Raw genomic sequence first — 19,789 nt, forward strand, 5'->3', positions numbered from 1 at the left:
GAGAGAGATAAAGTGATAAAGAGGGGAATGAGTCGGGAAAAAGAGAAGGATCGGGAGAGAATAAGAGAGAGAGGGAGGCTTAGTAAACCGTTTGAGCTATACTAGAAGAGTGGATAGGTTGGAGAAAAAAGGAACAAGAAAGGGAAAGAGTACAAGGATGAATAGAAAAGAGAAATGAGATAGAGTGATAAAGAGAGAGATGACTCGGGAAAGTGAGAAGGGTCAGGTGAGAATAAGAGAGAGAGAGAGGCTTACTAAACAATTCCAACTACACAAGAGAGGGGATAGGTTGGAGAAAAAAAAGGAACAAGAAGGTCAAACGAAAGCAAGGATGAATAGAAAAGGAAAATGAGATAAGACGAGGAAGAAATATAAGAGACGGTATATATGAAGGAAGAAAAGATAGGAAGAACTTAAAATCAAATTAGTGACTACCACACAAATAAGATCATGTAAACATCAATTTATCATGTTAATAATACACCAAACTATGAAATGCGATCTTAACCACGAATCTTACATATCATAACATTGGGGAGGCACACACGTAGTGTCTACGTGTGTGCTCCAACGACTATAATCTAAAATATAAAAAGTGTAAAGCTATTCCCTCTCAACATATAATAATTTATAAATGACCGGCAAATAAACTTTAAGGCATACACAAATAATATTTATCATTAATTTTATACTTTCCGTATTGATTACAAATTCTAACTACTGTATTTTTCAGTAGAAGAACCACTTGAAAATAATCTACTTCAAAAAGTGTAATAAACTAATATACAATTCTATCATATATTTTACATTTAATCCATTTTACATAACTTTGCATTTCCTTATTATTACTTCTTATTATCAAAATCATTTTAAAACGAATCTATTTTTAAATTAATTAGGTACTCAATAAGAGAACGAGTGTGTTCTAAAATAATATCTAAAACAATAGTAAATTTTTTTTTAAATCTTTCACTTATAACAAATTCTAGATAACTTCACTTATAACAATTGTTTTCCCATAGCTATTTCGCAATAAAAACTTTATCACTACTCCTTGTTAGTACTTAATTCATGCATCCTTGCTATTACAAAACCCGAACAACAACCACGATAATATCACAAAAATGAAGACAACCACGAATTCTACTTATCTTACCGTCGGGGGAGCACGCGCATCGCGCGTGCTCCAACGACTAGTTATATATAAAAGTTGGTGGGATTGTGAGCAGTAAATGGGGATTGGTGCTAAGCATTTTCTCCCGCCTAACAATGACTTTAGGCGCCTAAAGCCAAATGTTTCCCCCCCTCCAATTTCCAAAGTCGAGAGGGAAACAGCCCAGATCGTACGCTAAGGTCCCTAAGCAATCACTTAGTGGAAAAGGAAGTGATCGAGCGATGACAACCAGGAGGTGGGCTTGGAAGCATCCATCCTTTGAAGAAAGCGTAATAGCTCACTGGTCTAGCTCCATGGCACCGAAAATGTATCAGGGCTCAATTTTCCCCCTCTTTATTGGCTTGCAGTGACATAGAGTTTCTTTTACTGGGAGTTTATGTCTACCCCACATAAACTTGGTTTATGTGTAGCATCTCGGAATTTAATTCTCATAGGAATTTGTATTTCATGGGAATTAAATACTTATATCTAATTCCTAGGAATTGTCTAAACTTGTTTGGTTAGGATGAAATAAGTTGCAAATCATGGGAATTTTGATTTACCTAGAGGGTTAGGTACGTAATTATCTTCCATGTTTTGTGGGAAGTCACAATTCCCTTGAATTTGCAATCCCCCCATTTACACTTTATTGTCAACCAAATAACTTACTCATTTGCAAATTCCCATGATTTTCCACTTTCCCCATTTTCTTTGTGCAACCAAACAAGCCCATAAAGTTGCTAAGTTCAGATATTCAATTTTAAGTCTTAATTGGCAAAAAAAAAAAAAAAAGGAGCCCTTATCAGTTTTAGATTTTAACAAAAAAAAAAAAAAAAAAAAGAAATTGGTTTTTAAAACTCTCATAAATAAAAATATTTTAACACCAGACAAATTTTAAGAAAATGGATTTTGCCACCACTTAACTGATTCCATTTAGGAATCCGTTTAGTGGGCCATAAATCCACCCCAGCGTCACCACAGCCCCACCACATCCCACCACTACCCTCCCCGAACCCACGATCGGCGATGCATCTGCACCCCAACCCACCTGAACCCTCTCCCTCCCTTTCCCGCAACCGTTTTGTAACACCCTAGAAATTCCTTTTCTTTAAAATACCTGTTTTGCTCTTCTAAAACTAAAAATAGGAAAATTTAAGACATAACCGCCACTATGAAAACAGCTAAGGCAATTATCAAAGGCACACATCGAAAGACTATCTTTAAAAACATTCAAAACAAGTCAACTATAAAGTCAACCAAAATCAAAGTAAAGTCAAACGAAGTCAACTTACAACTTGGAACCATTGTAGGCCCTTATTAAAACCAAAAAAACTTAAAACTTTTGCGTTAATCTCACAAGCATAATATAACATAATAAATAAAACAATGAATCACATCATAGTCTTATGGAAACTAAGCATGCTTCGCTCTTCACTCATGCCCATCATGAATATGTTTCATCACCTGAAAAGCTCCTCTCTACTTGTCCCCACTACTCGCCATTAGAAATGGGTCGTCGTAGGGCCAAAGCAAAGACAAGGCCAAATAAACATAAAAACACACAATCATCAATGCTGAGTACATAAGCGTAACTAAAACACACTAACATGTGTAGACACCCGTTTGTATCTCCCCAAAACCAAACCCGGTGATGAGTACCTTTCGCGTCGAATCATAATCGAATGAAGTGAAAGTGTGGAAAGTCTAGCGTTGCGGATAGTTTTAATTCCTTTCTCTTCTCCCTGTTTTTGAAAACTTATTTTAAGAAAACAGCCAATCCATTTTGGTTGGTCCATGATATGGGTCCAGTAGTAGTGTAGTTGGATGGGGCTTGACAAGAGCTTTCCAACGATATATTATAAGCCCAATTCCGATGAATATGGAGGAAGTTATGGTCAATTTACTAAAATGAGCCCGATTTGAGCTTTATATGCGGCCCAATGATCTAGGGGAGGGCCTAATATGATTTATCATTCCTAATGCAATTAGGAATGGTTTTAGTCTTCTAGAATATTTTAGAAGGTTCTTTTCATTCCTAATTCAATTAGCATTGATAAATTGACTTTTGTTGACTTTTCATAGTTTTAATTAAAATCAAGTAGCATTTTCGAAGAAATTATATGATTTTATCCTCTAGTACGGTAAACTTATCGGATTTTCGAAAACGCGTTAAATTTAAGCTTGGCGTCTGACCCCAGGCCTGGCGCTAGTGTTGGTGCCTGGCGCCAGCTAGCCAGGGTTGGCGCCAGCTCTGTTTTCTGAGCGTCAGACTCTGTTTTGTTTAATTTATCTTTTTGGCTGATTTTCTCTATAAATATCGTATTAAAAACTCCGTTTTCATTCACCATTCATCATCAATTCTCATCTACATTCATTCATTCATTCATCACCCATTCTCTCTAATCATCCAATTCTCATCATTCACAAGTTCTACAATTAGTTTTAATTAGCATTCTTCATTCATCATTCTTCTTACTTTGTGTTTTCATACAAAATTCCGTATTCGCAAGACCTAGAAACACCTAGCCATATTTGAAGTTGCCTTCGCTATAGACGTGAAAGGTTTAATTTCTGAGGGTTTGGTCCCAAATCTCTATTTCAATTATTTAATTTGATTGTTTTGTTTATTATTTTCCTTGAAGTTACTAACGTGTGTTTTTTGTTATTAGAAAGAGGTACGAGGCATCAAAGTAAGTGCTTTAATGGTTTTAATTGATATTATGATATAGAAATCATGCTTAGATTGATTTTGATTCCTAGTATCATGTCCAGGGTAATTTTAATATTAAATATGATTGCTATGATGCCTTTTATTCTCTTCCTAATATTTATGATTGTTAGTATCGTGTTAGGGTTAAAGATTTGATTTTTATTGCTTAGTGACATGCTAGGGTTTGTTATTAATCTTGTTAGTATCATGCCTAGGATCTTGCTTTTATTATGCTTTAATATTAACATGAATATTATTATTATTATTATTTTGATGATGATTATTTTATTTATGATTATTATTATTTTGATGATGATTATAATTTTATAATGATGATTATGGTTATTATTATGATTATTATTCATGATATTGATTATTTATTATTGTTGCTTGATATTTATTTTTATTGCTTGATCACGCCTTTTTATGCATGTTTAAAGGGAATTTGTACTTGTAATCATGTTTAATAAGATAATTAATAATCTTGTTAGGGTTAATTGTGATTATAATTCAAGTGATCGCCAATAATAGTTTATTTGTGCATTAATATTCAACCAACATAGATAAACAGGTTTAGGGTTAATCCTATTGATTGCATGTTATTAAAAAGCGCACATGAATACGATCAGAATAAAGTAGAGGCCTATTATTAGGGCAGGTTCAATCTCTTTTAGGTTGGATTTGTACCATCATCCCCGAACCCTTATTTGGTTCATGACCTTATGGAGTTGACGATCTCTTGGATCGTTAAGGGGTGTAACCTTCATCCTATGGACGGTTTACAGGTTCCTAAAAATAAACTTGTTGGCGACTCTTTTGCTCTATCTTCTTCCCTTTTGGACGCCACCGTACTTTAGTGTATGACCACAGTGGGGTTCAAGCTAGTGGGATTAAGGCTTGAAATTATTTCCTACCGTTTTTGGCGACTCCACTGGGGAGGATTTCTATTTTAATTCCTGAATTTGTTTCGGCAATGATTTAGAATGAGTGGATGAGACTCAAAAAGTTCTAAGTATTTCATGTGCGTAATTTTGATTAACATTATTGTCATATGCATAAAAAAGATCTCATTGGAAAGACCATCTGTAATGAGTTAAAAACATAGGATTTTTACACGTAGGAAATTTGAGGAATGTCTTTCACAACTAGGACCGAAATAACACCGCGCGAAACTGGAAAATTTTATCGAGCACAGAAAGCTGCTGAGGCATGTGGGAAGTAGCGTCAGGGGCCAGAGCTTGGCACCAGACTTTTAGCCGTAGCGCCAGACGCCAGCATTGGCGCCAGGCGCTACAGTTAAAAACTGGCGCCAATCTCTGTTTGCTGGTGCCAATTTCCCTCAATACCGAGCCAGAAATATGCGTTCTAATTTCGACCGGTTTTTCGTATTGTTTGCTCGATCCTACTTCCTGATTGAATTTTTTTCTCACTTTTCTGAAACCCATATGTGTTCTACATATGGACATAACCCTATGGGAATTCTTGCTCCATCTACCCGATTGAACGCTCCGTGCAACAAAGGGTACATCCGAGATGTTGAATTCACCAAACCATGGAAGCGGGTTTTTTCTAAAACTCGCGGTGTCCCATCCACTCGCGCCAACCCTTCACGGTTAGGCTTCCGCGCGGTGCATCCGGACAATTAACCATGGACCCTCTATTGACTAAACCATATCCCGAACTTTAGAGAACTAGAGCCATGGTTAGGTTGCAAACTCATTGCATCATATTGTGCCTACTTGACTAATTGTGCATTATTTGTTGTGCATATATATTTTATGTTTCTCTTAACCGTTTGTTGACTTGTGTTGAGACTAAATTAGTTAATGACTTAAAGAACTTTGCCTAATTAATTAATTAATTAATTTGAGTCTAAAGTCTAATATTTTAATCGGAATTGACCTAGTACGACTTTAGGCATACCCCAGTTGATTAATAACACCGAAAACAGTCCCAGACCGACGCTCCAATATTGGCGCCAAGATCTGAGCTGTAGTGCCACACTATGGAGTGTAGCGCCTGACGACAACTATGTTGTCTGGCGCCAAGCTCCACAGTGTGACGTCAGTCCTGTCGCTTGGCCGACAGTTCGGATTATTGGTCGAGTCATCACCTAGGGTCTAATTAACTAGTTTGCTAATTCATTCGGTTAATTTTCGCTATTAATAACACCTTGTCAAGTCATTAATCGAGTCTTGGTCACATAGTCTAGCCACATGGTCATGACACGAGTCTCAACATGTCACCTACACTCACTAGTCTTAGCGCACACTTTGAGTATATGTCACCTTGACCATGTCTTAGGTTCATGCATGAGTCGGTCTTTCCGTCATTTGAGTTTGGGGATACATTCTATTCCTAATTCTTCATATCCCTCCACCTAAATCTTCTTCACATTCTTCCATCTTTCTTCACTTCCTCCATCCATTGCATGTTGAATAAAGTTTGAGTCAAATAATTAACAATAAGTATCCCCAAATTCCTTTTCCACAGTACTTGGTCGAGGAGAGAAGGGAGATTAATCAAGGACAACCTCTTTATTCAAGTCTCACTTTTTGATAAACCGATTCGTCAAAAGAGGAAGGCTAAGAAGATAATGGCAACTCAAGAAGAAGTCAATGATCTTAAGAACCAACTGGCTACTGTGAATGAGACGTTTAAGCTTCTCGCACTTAGGATCGATGATCCCGTGAAGCAACAACAAATTGACCTCATGCAAGAGAGTTTAAGCAAGTTGTCTAGCGATTACAAGTTTCAAGAGCTTACATCACAAGGGGTCTCGGTGGACAAAGATCTTCTTTCGTAGAAGTTCAATGCCAACGACATCCCAAAATTCAAGGCAACAGATAACCCTTATTTTCATCTAAGAGCTTTTGAAACCATAATGAACATTAAGGGTATCGATAAGAAGGTTTTTCCCTCTATGTTCTCACTATCTCTTGAAACCGTTTGCCAACAATGGTACTTCTCCCTTGACAAAGAGAAAACCTCTACCTGGGAATCGATAATATACGCTTTCGTTGATAGATACAAGTGAAATATTCAAGTTGAAACCGAGAAGGAGTATGTGAGGATGTTTGTCAAGAATCTCCAAGAAAAGTATTCAAAGCACTTAAAATATCAACACAACTTGAATACTTTCAAGGCCGTTTATGACATCGGAATTGAAATCGAAGACGACCTCGCAAAGCAAAAAGCTACTAACAATAGTAACCACGGTGGCTGGAAAGGAAAGAAGAACGACAATCCTTCTTCTTCAGAAAACGCCCACTCTAGTAATAATGTTAGTACCTTTGACCATAATGGTGTCTTAGCCATGGACAATCAAGGATCTAAAAGGAAACCCAGGCGAGAGTTCACACCCATTGGAATGACCTACGATGTTGCTTTCGATCGTCTCTATGATCGAGGATCAATCAAACCTATTGGCCCTACCGAGGATCCAACACCAGAAAATTGATCTTCGAGATGGAATCCAAATTCCTATTGCAAGTACCATCGAGGAAACGGTCATACTACTGATAAATGCCTACAGGTTTCAAAACCTCATTCAAGATCTCATAGAGGAAAATAAGATCCCATTGCCTCTAGCTAGCGAGAAGACTGAATGATGTCGGAGCAAACAACACAAGACAGAGGCGAGCTTCAACGACAAGATTTCGTGACCTCTTTTTTTCTATTTCTTTTTTATTTTACCCTCTCCCCAATAAGTCTAGCATATACACCTTTCTTTTCCTTTAGATTTATTTTGTAGGATCATTATTTATTTTCTTTTAATAAAATGAGCATTTATTTCCTTATATATGATCATCACATTGCATTGCATTAAAAAAAAAACAATGTCGAATTAAGCACAAAGTATACCAATGATTTAAGGCAACCCTTGTAGCCACATCATATCCCCTTTCACCTTTCAAATATGCAATCCTTTCTTCATAAACCACTTTGAGCCTCGTATAACGATAAACCCTTCTTTTTTCAACCTACATCTACCTAACCTTGGGATGGGATGGTGTGCAACTTGTGCAATTCTAAAAAGCTTGAGTGATTTCAAATGATCAAAATAAATAGCAAAAATAAGCAAGCAAAAATAAATAAAAGTGTATAAAAGGGCAAGTGTTCCAATGTCTTTGATACGAAAATATCTTTGATATGAACACGTCTCAGATTGCGTCTCTTATCGAGTGCTCGGTACCGTGCCTGAGAAACATGAATGCCAAGTGAGTGATAGACCGCATGATCGGGATTGCCCACACTTATAAAAATAAAATATATGCTAGAGCAAAAGATAAAAGTGAGCTAAAAAAGAGAGTAGGAACTCAAGCATAAATATATAAAGATTCAAAAGCGAGGTTGCACACCTTGGGGGCTTATCTAGGGTCTTGAGCCTTTATCCCCTTCTTTTATAAATCTTTAGCCTAACCACGTTACAACCCTTGAAAAGACCTTTTTGAGGTATACACACTTGTGCGAGGTTCGGCTAGAGCTACGTTCGGCCTGATTCCTAACGGATACGTAGGCAACCTCACATTGAGGTGCGGCCGTAATAAACATGAATTCATATTCACATTCACACACTTACACCATGATCATATCAAGGGATTTCCTATGCTCATCCCTATTCATTTAGAGCTAGACTTGGGGGCTTGATCCCTACATCATTAGATTACCTAGCCTAAGAGTCACCATCATTTGACTCTTCTAAAAATAATATTTTCCCACACACTTAGCCCTTGCGGCCTAGCTTTAGTGTTACTGTCACACATTGCACAGATACATGACCAAATATACTTCCCTTAGGAACCCTTTGTCATGAAATCTTAACGTTGAAGCATGCTTCGTCAAAATCACCCATCAATCATAATTGTCATTACATAGAAGTATGAAGTGCTTAGCCTCCGTGCCTAAGTTACCCAAATACTTTCATCATTGAGTCAACCATTGAGATAGCCTAGGATGGATTAATCCTTGCACCTTGAGAGATAGTATAAAATAACATTTGACTAAGCTCATTCAACATGCATTCGAAAACTTCGATTCTTTTTTCGCGTCTTTCTTTTTCGGGAGAAAGTCGGTACCCTCCACAAAAATGACAGAAAATTTTTGCTTTTTTGCATTTTCGAGTCGCACGATCACATTACAATGCACACACAAGTCATGTACACATTGAGTCATGTCGTGTCATATCACTTTGATTTGAGTCTAATACATGTGTCAAACACTTTGAGTCGAGTCAACCTCGAGTCAATCACAGCGAGTCAAGTTTATGCCTTGAGTCGTGTCAAGTTGATGAGTCAAGCAACATTAAGCCTTAGGTCAACCCTAAGATAATTAAAAAGATTGGCAAAGTTCTATAGTCAAAATAATTACAGGCGCAGCAGAATAAGGAGGACCCTACTCCAAAACTTGGCGCCAGAGATATTTCAGCAGCGACAGAGCTCAAAGCCTCTCAGAAAGGTGATTTCGACCTCATGCAGCAATTTCGGGTTCCTTGGTACGCCAGTTAGCCCCTATAAGCAATTTGACATGATTAGTAGTCGGCTCGATTACAATCGTAATAAGTGGTCGACTTGATGAAAGATTGTCTCACTTAGCTTAAGAGCCTAAAACACTGGCTCATTACAATCGGTTCAAAAGCAAGCACTTATATGACAATTTTTCCAAAAATTGGATTGTCATCCCCAACTGACAATATTTCCAAAAATGGATTGTCGTGCATCTTCTTCAACGACAATTTTTCCAAAATTGGATTGTCAACTCTGGCAAAGTTTCCAAGCGTGAATTGTCGTGCTCCTTCTTTGTTTGGCAAGTTTTTCCAAGTTCGGATTGTCATACATTCATAGATCGCTGGCAAGTTTTCCGAGATTGGATTGTCATACACCCAGTTCCCTATGGCAAAATTTCCCAAAGGATTGTCGTAGGTCTCTACTCATCATAAATTTCGGCAAAGGTTCCTCAACGTGGATTGTCATTCATTTCAATAAGTGGCAAATTTCCCGAAGTGGATTGTCGGTCGAATCTGTTTTGCAAATGTTCCAAGACGCGAATCGTCAATAGTGGCAATATTTTCCCAAAAGGATTGTTGCATAGCGTTGGCAAATTTCCAAGGTGGATTGCTTTCAAGAGTTATATTCCAAGATGTGGATTGTCGATCGTAGCAAAGTTCTTATGAAAGATTGTTACGAAACATTGGCAACTTTTCTCAAAAATGGGATTTTGGCAAATTTTCCGAGGTACGGATTGTCGTTTCATCGTGGCAACATTTCCAAGGATGGATTGTTACGAAGCATTGACAACTTTTCCTAAATCGGATTGTCATACATCATACAAGAGTTGTGTTGGCAACTATTCCCAAAGAAAAGAGGATTGTCATCACAGCAAAAGCACCGACATACTGGTTCCGAGCAGCAAAGTGCCGACGTACAGGCATGCCGGAAGCAAAGTTCAGGCGAACTTTTAAAGATCGACAGGCGTGGATCTTCGGTAATTTCCTTTGGAAAATTATCGCATCAAATGAGGATGACTTCAGAAGAAATCTTCGACATCATTCCCTAGCTTGCGGAAAGTTGTCACAAACAACTGGAGATTGTTTCAAGAGAAATAATCTTCGATGGTATTCCCTAGGATGTGGAATATTATCAATGCGGATGGAGATTGTTTCAAGAGAAATAATCTTCGATGGTATTCCCTTGGACGTGGAATATTATCAATGCGGAGGAGGATCGTTTCAGGCGAACTAATCTTCTAATTTGGAAGCAGTTACATGCGTAGCGGTTTTCAAGCGGGATGGCATTCTCTAGCTTGCAGGAGGTCATCAAAACAATTGGTTACTTTCAGAGACGTGTGCTCGACGGTGCAAGATACGCGTTTCTTAACTCTTTTATCTGTTTAACTAACGCTAGTTTTGCAGGTATCGGCGTTACAAGAGTGATTTAGGATTGCAGAACGTTCTGAATCATTCTCCGTCCCTATCGCTACACTTTGACTTTTGTTTTTGAAACTGGCGTTTCTCCAAACTCAGTCAAAGTGGGGGCTTCTGTAGACACCCGTTTGTGTCTCCCCAAAACAAAACCCGGTGATGAGTACCTTTCGCTTCGAATCATAATCGAATGAAGTGAAAGTGTGGAAAGTCTAGCGTTGCGGATAGTTTTAATTCCTTTCTCTTCTCCCTGTTTTTGAAAACTTATTTTAAGAAAACAGCCAATCCAGTTTGGTTGGTCCATGATATGGGTCCAGTAGTAGTGTAGTTGGATGGGGCTTGACAAGAGCTTTCCAACGATATATTATAAGCCCAATTCCGATGAATATGGAGGAAGTTATGGCCAATTTACTAAAATGGGCCCGGTTTGAGCTTTATATGCGGCCCAATGATCTAGGGGAGGGCCTAATATGATTTATCATTCCTAATGCAATTAGGAATGGTTTTAGTCTTCTAGAATCTTTTAGAAGGTTCTTTTCATTCCTAATTCAATTAGCATTGATAAATTGACTTTTGTTGACTTTTCATAGTTTTAATTAAAATCAAGTAGCATTTTCGAAGAAATTATATGATTTTATCCTCTAGTACGGTAAACTTATCGGATTTTCGAAAACGCGTTAAATTTAAGCTTGGCGTCTGACCCCAGGCCTGGCGCTAGTGTTGGTGCCTGGCGCCAGCTAGCCAGGGTTGGCGCCAGCTCTGTTTTCTGAGCGTCTGACTCTGTTTTGTTTAATTTATCTTTTTGGCTGATTTTCTCTATAAATATCGTATTAAAAACTCCGTTTTCATTCACCATTCATCATCAATTCTCATCTACATTCATTCATTCATCACCCATTCTCTCTAATCATCCAATTCTCATCATTCACAAGTTCTACAATTAGTTTTAATTAGCATTCTTCATTCATCATTCTTCTTACTTTGTGTTTTCATACAAAATTCCGTATTCGCAAGACCTAGAAACACCTAGCCATATTTGAAGTTGCCTTCGCTATAGACGTGAAAGGTTTAATTTCTGAGGGTTTGGTCCCAAATCTCTATTTCAATTATTTAATTTGATTGTTTTGTTTATTATTTTCCTTGAAGTTACTAACGTGTGTTTTTTGTTATTAGAAAGAGGTACGAGGCATCAAAGTAAGTGCTTTAATGGTTTTAATTGATATTATGATATAGAAATCATGCTTAGATTGATTTTGATTCCTAGTATCATGTCCAGGGTAATTTTAATATTAAATATGATTGCTATGATGCCTTTTATTCTCTTCCTAATATTTATGATTGTTAGTATCGTGTTAGGGTTAAAGATTTGATTTTTATTGCTTAGTGACATGCTAGGGTTTGTTATTAATCTTGTTAGTATCATGCCTAGGATCTTGCTTTTATTATGCTTTAATATTAACATGAATATTATTATTATTATTATTTTGATGATGATTATTTTATTTATGATTATTATTATTTTGATGATGATTATAATTTTATAATGATGATTATGGTTATTATTATGATTATTATTCATGATATTGATTATTTATTATTGTTGCTTGATATTTATTTTTATTGCTTGATCACGCCTTTTTATGCATGTTTAAAGGGAATTTGTACTTGTAATCATGTTTAATAAGATAATTAATAATCTTGTTAGGGTTAATTGTGATTATAATTCAAGTGATCGCCAATAATAGTTTATTTGTGCATTAATATTCAACCAACATAGATAAACAGGTTTAGGGTTAATCCTATTGATTGCATGCTATTAAAAAGCGCACATGAATACGATCAGAATAAAGTAGAGGCCTATTATTAGGGCAAGTTCAATCTCTTTTAGGTTGGATTTGTACCATCATCCCCGAACCCTTATTTGGTTCATGACCTTATGGAGTTGACGATCTCTTGGATCGTTAAGGGGTGTAACCTTCATCCTATGGACGGTTTACAGGTTCCTAAAAAAAAACTTGTTGGCGACTCTTTTGCTCTATCTTCTTCCTTTTTGGACGCCACCGTACTTTAGTGTATGACCACAGTGGGGTTCAAGCTAGTGGTATTAAGGCTTGAAATTATTCCCTACAACATGCTTTCACCCTATCATCACACAAATTACCTTGTTGCACCCGTTTACAAACATACAACATGACCATCCAATAAATAACTAATTTATATATTTAACTTGATTACGCATTGAACAGGTTTCCCCCCTAACCTGCCCCAATAAAGGGGTACTAACACGGAGATAACCGTGCCAGTATAAAAGAACCACTCGTAAGTGGCGAATTTCTTGCGCATAATAAAATGGAAAGTACAACATCCTATACCCCCAGTAGAAGTTATGGTTAAATATAAAACCCCATAACTCCCCCCATATGTTCATACTCAAGGTATATACGTTCCAAGAGTTTTGGTGCGTAATCTCTTTCACTTTACGTTATTTACATATTATTTAATTTGGTGATGACTCTCAAACCATAATCATACAATCACAATAATTATTCGAACAATTAAACATTCCTCTTGATGATTAGTGACCACATAATATTTAATGTTGAACCCTTTTTAATCTACCTCGATGTCAAAAACACCTTAAACGCATAATGCGCCACAATTCCTATCCCTCGGTATTAGAAACACCTTAAGGCTTCGTTTGGATACACTTATTTCATTTTAAATAGTTGAATTCAATTCTAAAATTTCAATTCCAAGTCCTATGTTTGGGAGTCCTATGTTTGGGAAAGTTAAGAATTTACACTTTTGAATTTCAAATTCTAAAAGTTGTTTGGCAATACAATGAATTTCAAATCCTGAATATCAAATTCTAATTAGCTGTTTGGAAATACAAGGAATTTCAAATTCTGAATTTTAAACCAAGGTACATTTTGTAACAAACTGTAAACAAAAAGACAACATATCAAGATCGAGCTAGTAGTTTTAGTTCACAAACATCTAAATAAAGATACTAATCATTAATACATAATAAAACCCAATCTAAATTTTCCCCCTCCGATAGATTATTTAACATTTCGAACTCATCTGTCACATTCATGAACCTTTTCACAGCTTGTAGGACTTGGTGACGCGAGATCCCAAGTACACTCAAGACTACCTCGTAGATCTCTTGTGAACTTGGCTTCGGTGGCCCTTGCGTTCTGCTCACATAGTCCTTGAATGACTCTGCAAAATAACTCAATGCATCTGCTAGACAATCTCTCTTGAGCCTCTTGTTTGATCCTCCAGAAGGAGTCTCGGAGGTACTGACCCCTTCAATTTCGGTGTCCATTGCATCAGCAGCCTCATCATGATGCTCAGCTCCCTCCCCAGTTGCACTATCCGAAGCAAACAAAGTACAAATATCATCCCAATTCTCAATGAATTTATTCTGATGTGCAGCGGCTTGGGTAGTTTCCTACATTAGCAATAATCAACATCAATGTAAGGCAAACTATAATCAGAAAAACAACAATAATTTAACATATAGTCAGCAATAATTTATTCTGATACGCAGCGGCTTAGGAAGTTCTATTTTTTGAACAGCAACTCTGTATTTTGTATAATCAGCATCACAACAACTCTTAAGAAGATCAGAAAAACTGACTTTTTGACAAATGTTTGAGAGTTCCTTTCAGTTGGTAAGAATGGTCCCTGATTTAAATATAACTACTCAGAAAAATCCTAGGGAATGGAAGCCTAAACAAGCAAGAAGCAGAACATGAAAGTGACTGTACAAGAAATGAGTTTCATGAAATAAGTAATCTTGGCCAAGCTACTACTGCCTAAGCCATACACTCCATTATTATACCCCTCAGGCAGTAATCCTTGGCCAAGTTACTCTACTCAAGCTCTCCAATAGAACAACATGAAAATCAATTGATCATAGCATTTCAAATAAGAACACTCAAATTTCCAACATTCAGAGAGCAAAGATACTATTTTGAAAACAATTTCTCACTTTAACATTTCATCAAACACCTAGAGTGCGTTGAAATACTAGCGTTTTACTACACAAATCAATTAAATTTATAGTAAAAATGAACAAAAAAAAGAGCGAAAAAAATCAAACTGAAAGACAGCTCCTATTTAATCAAACTATCAACACAAATCACGAAAAAAATTCATGCAAATCAATTCATACTAAGCTGCTGTAAAATCGTTAGCAAAAAGCCACAATCAAAGATAATAAAAATAATACAATCGCAGCCATCAGTGCTATTTATCATCAAATTGCAAAAATTAGGGTTGATTAAATTTACAAATCTCATCAAATTACAGAAATTAGGGTTAAGAATTGCAACTAGCTAATGAACAACAATTACAAATGGCAAAGAGAGATAGAGCATACCTGAGGAAAGAGATTGGAGATAGAGAAAAAGCTTGACCTCAGCTTCTCTAATGGCGGCACAGGAGAGAGAGAGAGAGGTAGGAGAGAGAGCAACGATTTAGGGAAAAAATTACTTAGAAAATATCGTGGAGAGAGAAAGAGTGAAATTGGATTTGAAATGACATGAATTGATAATGGATTTCAAATTCCTAAAAGTGGCCATATTTCTTGCATACCTTGGATTTGGCCCAATTATAAATCCAAATTCTTAATATAGCCAAACAACATATTTGGCCCAATTCCATCATTTAAAATGAAATCCACAATACCAAACGTGCCATAAGTGCATTAAGACACCAAAATATAATTTATTCCTTGTGTACAAAGACACTTAAATAGCTCATTCCTTATGCTTATAGCAGCAATAAAAATTATATGAACCATAATTAAATTACTTTTTAATATTCCAAACCAAATTAAACATTTAGTTTAGTTAAACAAACCTTCCAACATGCCAATAATATAAATATGGTTCAATGACAATATTTAAATATCACCAATTCCAATAAATAATTTATTTCAACCAATCATGCTTCACAAATAATTCACCTAAACCATTCTCAATTCGATCAATCCAATTCAAATAACCAATCTCATTTCAATTAAACCATTCCAATCAATTCCTAGCATGACACCAACTTGGAATCAATTAAGTAAATCCTAGCATGTTTCTACACGCTTAATAAATTTCCGAGTACACGTACGTACCTCAATTCGTCTTTCCAACTAGCCAAAATGCTAGAAATTACTCAACTTAAAATCTCCTACAATACCAAATATAATTCAATTAATCCCTTGATTATACAAATTTCCAGCAACTTTTAAACACCTTAAAACCTCTCTAACAAGCTTAAATTTTGGGTTAAAACCTTTAAAACTCTTTCTTTAAGTGGGCAATTAAAACCCCAAAGTAAAAATATAATTATAGTTATATAAAAATTCTAGCATACTTTTTAAGGTCTAAACCCCTCAAATAAATCTGAAAATTATATTAAAACCAAAGAAAACCTTTTCTAGTTATGGGTTGAGATCCAATGAGAAAGACCTTAAAATGAGAAAGACCTTAAAATGAGAAGGATGAGAAAGATCAAATGTGCATATATTTTATACTAAATGTGCATTTTTTTATATTGAATGTGCATAATTGTGTTTCAAACTGATAAATTTTTTTATTTTTTTGGAAAAACGAAAATTATGTACATTTTTTTAAAAAATATGCACATCAAATTTGAGTCGAATTTCATTTTTGCACATTTAGTTCAAAAAATATGCACATTTAGTACAAAAATTATGCACAAAAAATCCTTCTCATTCTTCTTATTTTAAGGAACTTCTCATTTGACCCTATATATATATATATATATATATATATATATATATATATATACACTAAACAAGGAAGAGAGAGGAGATGGTGGCTCACAGTGTTGGCCGTGACTGGCCGGCAAGTGAGGTCGCCGGCCGGTGGTGGCTGGGCGTGAAGTGGCAGCGAGGGTGGCATGAGGTGGCCACTTGTTTTGGGCGAATGATGTTCACACATGAACATCATTAGTGGGAAAAAGAAAAAAGAAAAAGAAAGTATAAGAAAAGAACGAAGAAAAGAAAAGAAAGAGAAATATAAAAAAAGTTAAGAGAAAGAAAGAATATAACACTTACCCCAAAAATCTTATTTTCAAACCTCTTTGTGTGGGAAAATTTTTTGGGTTTAGTGGGATATTTATAAAGTAGAGAATAGGGTTTAAGTTTGGGCTCAATAAATAACTGGGCTTAAGTTATGTAATATTTTACCCACTGGGGTTCAAATAAAAGGTTGAACTTATTTAAATGAAATGAGTTATTCTAATAAGAGTATGTAGGACTAGTTTACATACGATATTTTAAATGAGCCCAAATAATTGATAAGAATTTGACCTAAAATATTATTTAACCCTTTACAACATTTAATTAAAATACTTGATCCCTTAAAAATATATTTTATAAATACTTAAATACTTTATAAAATACATAAAAATACGAAGTATTACAGTAACCCTCCTTCCCCAAAACAACCAAGAAGACTGGATTCGGAGCAGTAGTAACAGCAGTAGTATTAGTAGCAGTAGCAGTAGTAGCAGTAGCAGTAGCAGTAGTAGTAGCAATAGTAGCAGCAATAGTAGTAGCAATAGTAGCAGTAGTAGTTGCAGTAGTAGTAGTATTAGCTATTTCGGGTGTTTTGTGTCCCTTGGGAGAGTTATATTACGACTCAAAGACTGGATCCAACGAAGCCACCTGTACCTATAAAACAACGAAGCTCCGGATGTTCGGAGGTCCGCCTCCGAAGGTTAAGTTAGTACGATTCGGAGTAAAACGTGCGAAAAGTAAATATCTTCTCGGATTCCGAGATTAGGTGTTCTCTGTTTTCGAGAGCAATAAATGATGTAATAAGTAAGAAGTGCTCCAATAAATGGGGAAATATCCTTATTTATAGGATCCTAGAAAAGTGTGTCAGACCCCAATGTAGGGAATATTTCAAGCATCAAACACTTGAGCCCCACTATGATCATACACTTAAGCATGGTGGCGTCCAAAGGGAAGGAAGCTAGAGTAAAAGAGTCGCCAACAAGTTTTAGGAACTTGTAACCGTTCACAGGGTGAAGTTTACACCCCTTATAGATCCATGAGATCGCTAACTCCATAGGTCTGGTACCATGACTGGATATTTAGGGATTAAGGTACAAATCCAACCTAAAAGAGATTGAACCTTCCCTAATAATAGACCTCTACTTTATTCTTCTCGTATTCATGTGCGCTTTCTGACTAACATACAATCAATAGATTAACCCTAAACCTGTTTAATCTATGTTGGTTGAATATTAATGCACAACTAATCTATTATTGGCGATCACTTGAATTATAATGATATCAGCCTAAACAAGATTATTAATTATCTTATTAAGCGTGATTGCAAGTACAAATTCCCTTTAAACATATATAAAAGGCGTGATCAAGCAATAATAATAATAATAAATATCAAGCAACAATCATCATCAAAATAATAGTATTCTCAATCTCAAAGCATAATAATGATAGCAAGTCCTGGGTATAATACTAACAAGATTAATAAAAAATCCTAGCATGTCACTAAATAATAAAGATCAAAGGTTTAACACTAGTATGATACTAACATGATAGAAGGAAAGAATAGGAAGCATCATAGAAACATACATGATATTTGTTGACCCTTATGAGGTTTTGATGATGATGTTAAGAATTGAGCAAACTTCCTTTTAATAAGGATTTTCTAGTGTTGTGATGTTTGCAGGTTCAGTATGCGTTGGGAGCTGAAGTAGGAACTGAGACAAAGGAACTTTAGAAGATCCATGAGGGCAAGTAAAGACAAAAGAAGAGTTCCAGCAATGAAACTTCCCGAAGTTTCTTAACAGGAACTTCAAAACGGGTTGTAACGACCTGGTTCCAGTGTAATGCTGGGGCAAGACTCAACAACCAAGGATCAGTGCAAAGATCGAGATATCAACCGAAAAAGATGGACTTCATAACTTATAGTTGTATAAAAGATAAGTTTGTTTTGTAGGTTGATGTAAACTCATTAATGGTTGTTATGCATGGAACTTACTAGAAATCAGATAAGGCTTGGCAAACTAATCAATTCGTAAAATATAATTGTGAAAAAGTATTTATTTGATTTAATCCTAAAAATCTGATTTAACTCGGTTTTATCTTTTTCATAAAATTCTATCTTTTAACTAAACGAATTTGATAAAATTTGGTTTACAAATAAAACGAAATTAAATCTGTTTTGGTTTCAGTTTTAAAAAGATAAGATTAGAATTCTGTTTAACTTATCTTATTTATGAAAATCTTATTTTGTGAGCTAAGGAACCTCTATTAATATAGAAGCAATTCAGAAAAGCAAAATGAGAGTTTTAAGCATGAAAAGTAAGTTTACCAAAGGTTTAAGCTTTATCATTTTGATTTCGGGTTTCATGTGTAGCTTTCCATTTGTGTGTTAGAGTGTGTCTTTGTGTTGTAATTGGTTTTGGGGTGAGATTGTGAATTCTCTTAAATTCATGTTTGAGTGTATGAGTTTGAATTCTCTAAAATTCGAGTGGTAGTTAGTCACCCCGAGTGTGTCTTGGTTTGCACATTGAGAAAAAGGAACATGAGTGTGTCTTAGGTCGAGAAAGGAACCTGAGTGTGTCTTGGGTCTGATAGAATAGGTTCTTATCAATTAGCAAGTGTCCGAGGAGGAACTTGCGAAGCAAAGGTCTGTGTAATAGGTTGTACTAGGAGAGTTGCCTATGATAGTGGAATTTGTTTATAAGTCCCAATAGGACCGAGGTTTTACTTCCAGCTAGGCACTGGATGGTTTCCTCGTAAAACTTGTTGTGTGTTTTAAATTCCTTTACATTTTGTTTTTAATATTCCGCATAAGTTCCGCGATTGGACTCTACTACCATTCACCCCCCTCTTGTAGTAGTTCATCTAAACTAACAATTGGTATCAGAGCAGGTTCTCACGAATTTACAAGCAACCTTGTAGAGCAAAGTTCGTGAAGAGATGAATGCGCACGAGAAACTT

At 35.9% G+C, this 19,789-nt stretch overlaps 1 protein-coding gene across 1 annotated transcript; it reads right to left on the reverse strand.

Moving 5' to 3' along the window:
• Positions 1 to 13,628: 13,628 nt before the first annotated feature.
• LOC110713394 lies at positions 13,629 to 15,349 on the reverse strand. Its single transcript, XM_021891848.1, has 2 exons — positions 15,173 to 15,349; positions 13,629 to 14,239 (listed from the first exon to the last, which is right to left on the reverse strand). Exon 2 carries the CDS (start codon positions 14,111 to 14,113, stop codon positions 13,793 to 13,795), a length of 321 nt encoding a protein of 106 aa, XP_021747540.1. The 5' UTR covers positions 14,114 to 14,239; positions 15,173 to 15,349; the 3' UTR covers positions 13,629 to 13,792.
• Between the last annotated feature and the right edge of the window lie 4,440 nt (positions 15,350 to 19,789).

The sequence above is a fragment of the Chenopodium quinoa genome, unplaced genomic scaffold (genome assembly GCF_001683475.1).
Source record: "Chenopodium quinoa cultivar QQ74 unplaced genomic scaffold, ASM168347v1, whole genome shotgun sequence".
Classification (NCBI taxonomy): domain Eukaryota; kingdom Viridiplantae; phylum Streptophyta; class Magnoliopsida; order Caryophyllales; family Amaranthaceae; genus Chenopodium; species Chenopodium quinoa.